The following is an 8,622-nucleotide window of genomic DNA, read 5'->3' as shown; positions in this document are numbered from 1 at the left end:
GGGATATTTGAGGGGGAGGGTTACCGGGGAGGATCTTTCCATTTAGAAACTTCTCATGGGGAAAGAGACTTTCAATGGAGGGGGCGCAGGATTTTCTAGTATTATTTAAAAAAACAATGACAAAATAAATATGAAAAGTTTTTTTTTACTGAAAGTGAGAAGCAGCATTAAAACTTAAAACGAACAGAAACTATTACGCATATGACGGGTTTACCTCCTCGTAATACCTCGCTCTTTACGCTAAATTATTTTTAGTAATTTCAACTATTTATTCTACGGCCTTTGTGATTCAGGGGTCATTCTTAAGGAATTAGGACAAATTTAAGCTTTATTTTTATTTTATTTTATCTATTTATGTGCGTAGAGCCAAGATCAAACCATGCATTAATTCAAGAAAGTCCAGAAATTAAACAAAAAAAAACAAGTTTTTTTTTTTAAATGAAAGTAAGGAGCGACATTAAAACTTAAAACGAACAGATATTACTCCACATTTGAAAGGGGAAATTCCTCCTCAACGCCCTGCTCTTTGCGCTAAAGTTTTTTACTGTTTAAAATGTAGAGTTAAGAAAAAGAGTCAAACTTTAGCGTAAAGAGTGGGGCGTTGAGGAGGAATTTCCCCGTCTCTGGGGAAAATTAGCCTGTACTGGGCTAGCGCATTGATATATTCAATTTTATTTTCATCATTAACTGGCTTTGATTTGCCACCAGGTACTGATTCCACGACCTTGACTAATTTTCCGTTGTTCAAATTCTTTTATAAATAATTAAAAGAATTTTTGTATATTTATTTTTATTTTTTAAATAATATTCAACTTCAAATTCTTCTTCAGTGAAAGTCAAGTCCAGGTTATTCACGGACGAGTTTAGGATGTATTTGATTTTTGATACATACAATTCGGGGTCATCGTATTCGAAGAACTTATAGTTCACTCTTAGCCAAATTAGCTGGGCAAGAAAAGATCTACTTAATCTGGCTTTGATGAATTGCTTTGATGAATAGGATGATTCAAAAAGGCACTTTCCTACAAGTTTTCCTGCAAATTCGTAGAACTTAAGGGTCATCAGTGGAGATCTGTTTGGATTTGGATGAACCAAGGCTTGAGGATTACTTGAAAACGGTACAAAAAGCTCAGTTTCGGGGCTAAAATCTTGGAAAAAAGAAGATGAAACCATTCTCTGGATACATAACCATTTGCCAGGCTCTCCAGAAAAAATCACACGAATCTTCCAGAACCACACGTGAGATCCTCGTAAGGCAAGCATAGACTATAAGAGTAAATTAGATCGATCCACTGTAATAGGAGTTCTGTCTAAAGACGAAATATTGTGATACTGCCTCATAACATAATAGAAGAAGTACTGCTTGTCGACAAATGTCTCTGAAACACCAATATTTTTTGAATAAGGAATTGCAAATATTTTTATTGCATCAATAAAAATAAATTTTTATTGCATCTTTTTTTTATTGCATCAAAAATGATTTTTGATGCAAAAATCAAAATTTTGTCAATTTTATTGACAAAATTTTGTCAAATTTTTTTTGTCAATTTTGTCAACTTTTTTTTTGTCAATTTTATTGACAAAATTTTTATTGCATTCTTCGATGCAAAAGTCACGCTGGCTTGACTGTCATCTGTAAAGGCAACCGCTGGAAAGCCAAGCTTGTCATTCATGCCAATATAATCAAATGTGGTGGCAAGGGAGACTCGGAAAGTTTGAAATCTCACAGGAAGTAGTCCTTGTTTGAATTCATGAAGAACAAGCTCTTCCGAGGAAATATACGCAAAGACCTTTTTTGGCTTACTATATTCTTTCAAGCCAACACAAGTAATATAGGATTCATAATCTTCACTTTTCTTCTGGCCAACACATTGAGAGACTTCCTCAAACTCAGAGGCTGATAAAGAAATAAGTTTGAATTTGCCTCCACTAATTAACCTTCCTTTCAACATTACAAAAACTACATATATTCCAACAGACAGACAGAAGGACAGACAGACACACAGACCAAACAGACCAGAAAGACAGATAGAAAGACAAACAGACCAGACATACAAGCAAGACAGATAGACAGACAGACAGACGGACAGAAAGACAGACAGTCAGACAGACAAGACAAACAGAGAGAAAGACAGACAAGACAGACAGAGAGACGGACTGACAGACAGACCAGACAGACAGATAGAAAGACAAACAGACCAGGCATACAAGCAAGACAGATAGACAGACAGAAAGACAGACAGCCAGACAGAAAAGACAATAAAGAGAGAAAGACAGACAGAGAGACAGACCGGACAGACAGACCAAAAAGACCAGACAAACAGACAGACGAACAGAGAGACAGAGAGACAGACAGACAGACAAGACAAACAGACCAACTAGAGAGACAGAAAGAAATACAGACCAGACAGACAGGACAGACAGACAGGCATGCAGACAAACATACAGACAGAAAGACAGACCAGACAAACCGGACCAGACAGTTAAAACAAACCAGACAGACAGACCAGACAGACGAAAAGATAGACTTGAAAGACAGACAGACCAGACAGACGGACAGACGAAAAGATAGACTTGAAAGACAGACAGACAGATCAGACTAGACAGACCAGACAGACAGACAAAATAGACAGACCAGCCAGACCACAAAGACGGACAGAAAGACAGAGAGACAGTCTTTTCGTCTGTCTGTTTGTCTAGTCTGTTTTGTCTGTCTCTCCGGTCTGTCTGTCTGGTCTGTCTGTCTGTCTTTGTGGTCTGGCTGGTTTGTCTTTTCTGTTTGTCTGTCTAGTCTGTCTGTCTGTCTGGTCTGGTTGTCTGTCTGTCTGGTCTGTTTTGTCTGTCTGGTCTGTCTGTCTGTCCTGTCCTGTCTGTCTGTCTGTCTGATCTGTCTGTCTGTCTGTCTTTCTTGTCTGTATTTCTGTCTGATCTGTCTGTCTGTCTTTCTGTCCGTCTGTCTGTCTTATTTTTATGTCTGGTCTGTATGTCTGTCTGGTCTCTCTGGTCTGTTTGGTCTGTCTGTCTGTTTGTCCGTCTGTCTGGTCTGTCTGTCAATCTATCTGTCTGTCCAGCCTGTCTGCCTGTCTGTCTGTCTCTCGATCTGTCTTGTCCGTGTGGTGTGGTCTCTCTGGTCTGTGTGTCTGTCTGTCTGGTCTGTCTGTCTGTGTTTGTGGTCTGGCTGGTCTGTCTTTTCTGTCTGTCTGTCTAGTCTGTTTGGTCTGTTTGTCTAGTCTGTCTGGTCTGTTTGTCTGTCTGTCTTTCTTTTTGTCTGGTTTGTATGTCTGGTCTGTATGTCTGTCTGTCTGATCTTTCTGTCTGTGTGTCTGGTCTGTCTGTCTGTTAGTCTGATCTGTCTTTCTGTCTTTCTTGTCTGTCTGGTCTGGTCTGTCTGTCTGGTGTGTCTTCTGTCTCTCTGTCCTATCTGTCAGGTCTGTCTGTCTGTTTGGTCTGTTTGGTCCTTACTACAGTTCGTTACCACGAACTGTTTGACAATTGTATAAGTTAAAAAACAATCCTTATTTCGTAAAAAACAACCTAAATATTGAACGCAAAAATAAACAGACATTTCCCATTACGTGACATAAAGGTGTACTATAACATTACGTAAGAGCCACGTTTTCAGGGTTTCCCTTAAGGAATACCCCTTTAGGTGGTGTGGAATAGATTGGGCCTCCACTTCTGCTAACAAACCATCGTTCATTTATTGGGTTATTATCATGCTGATTAAATGTTTATATCTACAGATTTGTCTCTTATTTTGGATATTTGTCAAAGGTAAGGAGCATTCTTTCCATAAAATACGTTTGAGCGAAATTATAAAAGACTTGAAAAGATTTTGTTTCAGTTTAATTATTTTGATACAATTATAAAAATTATTATCTTTCTAGTAATATACACAAGTAGTGTTTAGCTGGATTCTAGGAGTCAATGGTAAGACCCTGGAGTAGTGCTCTTATTTGTGTTTTCTATTCAACAAAATCTATTCTATTGGCTTTTCTATGTACGTTAGTTTTTCAAAACTTTACCGAATAATCAAAATAAATCATATAATAATTAAGATAATTAGAAAGAACTTATAAAAATAAACCACATATTTAATTTATAATCATAGAAGTTCTTGAAAATCACAGCAATTCAGCACTGTATTTAACTGAATTTTAATTTTCAATATTGTAAATATAAAAATAAAATTGTTTTCTGTAACTCGCAAATGACAATGAGGTTAGGCTTTCAAACTTAAGGTAAGAGAAAAGGACAGCAGCCAAACACCTGTTTATGTTAATTTTCGTTCATTTTAAGCTTGGCTTGATTATTCATTTTAACTGGTTTATAATTTATTCATTCATCTTGTCACTAAATGTATTTATTTGATAAAATAAAAAAATAACTTAGAATTCTGTTTAGCCAAAAATAATCAAAAATAAATTCAAATAATTTTCAAGCGTAAAACTACCACAATTTACCATTAATGAATAAATGAAACTCAAAATTAACAGGCATTGCAATAAATAGCCGAGCCAAACTGAAAACTAGCAATAATTACATCGGTAGGGCTTATAAGCCCCATGCCTTCTCAAGATTGGAACATAATTTGTGCTTTACTGAAGAAAAATTAATAAAAGTATATTCTTATTTCGTATATGAGGGGGTTCGCCCCCTCTTTAATACCTTGCTCTTTACACTAAGGATTAAATTTTGTCCCAATTCTTTAAGAATAACCCCTGAATCCCAAATGCCGTAGAAGAAATAGATGAAATTACTAAAAATACTTTAGCTTAAAGAGTATGTATTTAGGAGGATATAAACTCCTAATATGCGTAATAATTTCTGTTCGTTTTGTTTTAATGCTGCTCATTACTTTCAGTTGAAAAAACTTTCTCATATTTATCTTTCCATTGTTTTTTGCTTTAAATCACATTAGAAAATCTTGCGCCCCCTTCATGGAAATTCCATCCTCCCATGATAATTTCCTCCATTGAAAGATAATCCCCTGTAACCCCTCCCCTCAATTCCCTCTCTATCCAAGAAAAAAAATCCTCTGAAAACGTCTGTACACTTCCCAATAACCATTGCTATATGTAAACACTGGTCAAAGTTTTTAACTTGTAGCCCCTCCAATAGGGACTGAAAGGGAGTAAGTCGTCCCCACAAACATAGTTATTAGGTTTTTCGACTATGCTGAACAAAATGGCTATCTCAGAATTTCGACCCACTGACTCTGGGAAAAAGATGAGCGTGGGAGGGGGTCTAGGTGCCCTCCAATATTTTTGGTCACTTAAAAAGGCTCTAGAACTTTTAATGTCAGTTAGAATGAACCCTCTCGCAACATTTTAGGACTATTGGGTTGATATGACCAAAAATATTTTTTCATAAAAATTATTTTTAAATTATTAAAAATAATTCCACATTTTTGTACATAAGAGCTTGAAAACTCTACAGTAAAGTTCTCTGATACACTGAATGCGATAGCGTGATTCTAAGACTTTTAGGGGGTGTTTTCCCCTATTTTTCAAAATAAGGCAAATTTTCTCAGGCTCGTAACTTTTGATAAGTAAGACTAAATTTGATGGAATTTATATAATGAAGAGAAAAATCACCAATGCAACAGCAAAAACACATTAAAAAAACAGAAGGAGAAAAGGAAGACTGTTTTCCTGAATTAGTGATTAATATAGCAATTGAATGAGGCCTTAACCCTACTCATCCATACAACCACATAGGTCAAACAGCATAGCCATACACAATCAACCATAAAGAATAATCCATGGACAGGCAGTCATGTCGTCAGTAAGTATCAGTCGTCATTTACCACACATTAAAAACAGTAAAAAAAAGAAAAAAGACAAATAATTCAGAAGCAACAACCCAACACAAGGGCTTATCAGGAGAATACACACTTGCCTATAGGGTTTTGGCACTTTAAATTCTCTACCTAGGCAAGTGGCGTGCCTACCCTAGATTCCCTATGGCATCCCCGTGTTAGGTATCACCCCAAAAATATATGCCTATGAAAAAACAAGCAAATGTAGAACAGCCAAGTAACAGCAAAACAAGCTAATCCTACCTTAGCTCTGGCTCTCATGTATTTAAGTTACCAATTCACAATCTATATTAAAATTAAACAATTATTCAATGTTTTTCACTATGTCAAAATTTCTCTATTAATGTAAATGTGACCTAGAAAAAAAATCAAGGAAATGAATGTAAAATAAGACCATTTGAAACGACAATATATGTAAAATCCTCCGGAAATCCACTGTCAAAATTAAGGACAAGCCTAACTCAGTAACAAGGAAAATCAAGATTAACCAAAGATTTTGCTAAGTATTTCAAGATAATTCTTTTGTAATTTATTTAAAAGTTCGTTATAATGAAAACTAAATTTTTTAAATTGTCAAGTTGATTTATTTGGAAAAAAACCTCTTAAAATCAATTTTTGGCTTAAAATTTTCCATCTATTTTTTAAAATCAATATAATTAACATAAATCCTTGCATATCTAAGTAATCGTGAGAAAAATGCCGAATATGTGATATTTGAGTGTATATTACTTTCAGGGAACGGGAAATTAATCACTTCAAAATCGAAATCATCCGTTTTATTATACATTTTAAAACTTAATTTATTATTTTCAGAAATATTAATATTCAAATCTAAGAAATGATCTTCTAGACCAGTGCCATGACTAGGTTCAAGAGTAAGCTCTGATGGATGTATATTTTTAGAAATATCAATGAATTCCTTACAATTTAAAACCAAAATATCATCTAAATATTTTTTATTATTTGACAAAACATGTTTTAAATTATTTGGATTATTCTTATCCATCATATATTTATATTCGAGTTGACTTAAAAACAAGTCAGCTATAAATGGGCTGGTATTCCCCCCCCCATGGGATTTCCCACGATTTACTTGTACAAGTTACCATAAAATCTTATATAAGTGTTATAGAAAACAAATTCTAATAAATCAAAAATCACATCTAAGCTGTAACAGCTTGAGGTAACTGTAGTATTAAAGCAATTTGTCCATATAGCTTTTTTATTTTAAGTGTCTATTTTTAAGAACCTCTTACAAGATAAGAGGAAAGATTTCTTGATAACCCTTTGTAAATTATTAAATTATTAGTATCTATTAGTGTTAAAATCCCATTTTTTAGAGTTTCGTTTACTAGTGAGCCGGGTCGGTCCTTACTACAGTTCGTTACCACGAACTGTTTGATTTTGGCAACCCTCGGTAAAAAATGACACTTTTGCTCTACCGATACGAAAAAGTGTTATTCCTTCTTGCTGAAGAAGGAGGACTGTAACTCCCTTATGCATGATTTTTTACATGTTTGACAATGGTACACTCCTCATATTTATATAACACCATTTTTGGAGGTTTTCTAACCTGTTCTTTAAACCAATTTAAATATCTTTTTTCGCTATAAACTTTTACTTTTAAGATGAACCAAAGTAATAATTACCATTCCTGAAGCACGTCATATGGCATTTTTATCATTAGATAGTTTTTTAACACATTTAATAACTCGTAGTTACCATGGGCTATGATTACAGACAAAAGACTTTTCTAAATTTAAATAATTATTTTTGCTGGGTATTTTAGAAGAATGTTGCAACAGTGGGGAAAACGTGATGCGGCCCTAAGAACCAAAACTTTTGAAAAGTATACTGTTCTAAACCAATTAGCATAAAACACACTTTCGCTCTTCGTATCAAGTGTAACTTAGTGTCGTTGAAAGAATTTCAAAGATTCAATGCAGAGCATTGAAAAATTTAATGCAGAGCAAGAGTCTACCTAGCACTGCCAAATTTACAGACCGATTTTTTTACGCTGCCGAATTCACTCCGTAAGATTGTAAACTCTTAATTTATGTTAGTGTGAGAGGTCCTATGGCGTAATGTGAAAGAGGCATAATGAAAAAGCCATTTGTTCTACAGGTTAACTAGATTATACTTTTTATCCCAAAAACTATTAAAAACCGAAAGACGTGCTTTTAGTGTAAAAACACACTTCAATTCTCTGCTTCTAATTTTTCCCTTTCTGGAAAACCTCTTAAGACAACGTCTAAGGCCTCCATGGCAATCTTAGGGAAAGTACCACTAGAATGGCATAGCAAAAATCGTATCCAATGGCTCTTCTGTATTGAAAAGAAATACCTAATTTTAAGAGTTACATTGAAAATTTTGCTCTTTGAGCTATAAAGGACAGTGAAAATTAAATCTGATTGTTTAAATTTGTTAGGCGGCAATTTAAATAACCATAGAGGGGTTGAAAATTAAGAAAAACTCCAATTCTATTTTAAACTTTGAAACCTCCAATTGCACTTATTCAATTTCTGTTAAAAGCTTGCACCTAATAAAAAAAAACAGAAGAGAAACATGGATGAAAGATCAGTAAATGAAAAGCTACAAGCAAATGGCCTCAAACAGCATAAGAATTTATGCTTTGGAGGTACAGATGTAGTTGACATTGAGATGTAGATGTTTTCGATGTGATATAAGATGTGTTTTATTAAAAGATATAATTATTGCTCTTTGAGAAATATGAAAATATATGAAATATTGAAATATATGAAAATATTGCTATTTGAGCTGTAAAGAACAGTGAAAATAAA

General features: G+C 34.4%; 1 protein-coding gene across 1 annotated transcript; it reads right to left on the bottom strand.

Annotated features, from left to right (window-relative positions):
• Positions 1-744: 744 nt before the first annotated feature.
• LOC136035854 (apoptosis-resistant E3 ubiquitin protein ligase 1-like) lies at positions 745-1,960 on the bottom strand. The gene is made up of 3 exons (XM_065717814.1): positions 1,596-1,960; positions 1,268-1,437; positions 745-1,141 (listed from the first exon to the last, which is right to left on the bottom strand). The coding sequence occupies exons 1-3, from the start codon at positions 1,950-1,952 to the stop codon at positions 745-747; spliced, it is 924 nt and encodes a 307-aa protein (XP_065573886.1). The 5' UTR covers positions 1,953-1,960.
• Between the last annotated feature and the right edge of the window lie 6,662 nt (positions 1,961-8,622).

Source organism: Artemia franciscana, chromosome 14 (assembly GCF_032884065.1).
Source record: "Artemia franciscana chromosome 14, ASM3288406v1, whole genome shotgun sequence".
NCBI lineage: Eukaryota > Metazoa > Arthropoda > Branchiopoda > Anostraca > Artemiidae > Artemia > Artemia franciscana.
This window is presented reverse-complemented; position numbering and strand designations above follow the sequence as displayed.

Bases quoted from the DNA above. Each gene is read 5' to 3' on its own strand.
- LOC136035854 (XM_065717814.1), bottom strand. From the start codon at position 1,952: ATGTTGAAAGGAAGGTTAATTAGTGGAGGCAAATTCAAACTTATTTCT. The intron at 1,438-1,595 runs GCAATAAAAATT...TAAAAATTTATT, and splicing joins TGACTTTTGCATCGAAGAAT to TTTATTGATGCAATAAAAAT. The intron at 1,142-1,267 runs GTCTATGCTTGC...CCAAGATTTTAG, and splicing joins CGATCTAATTTACTCTTATA to CCCCGAAACTGAGCTTTTTG.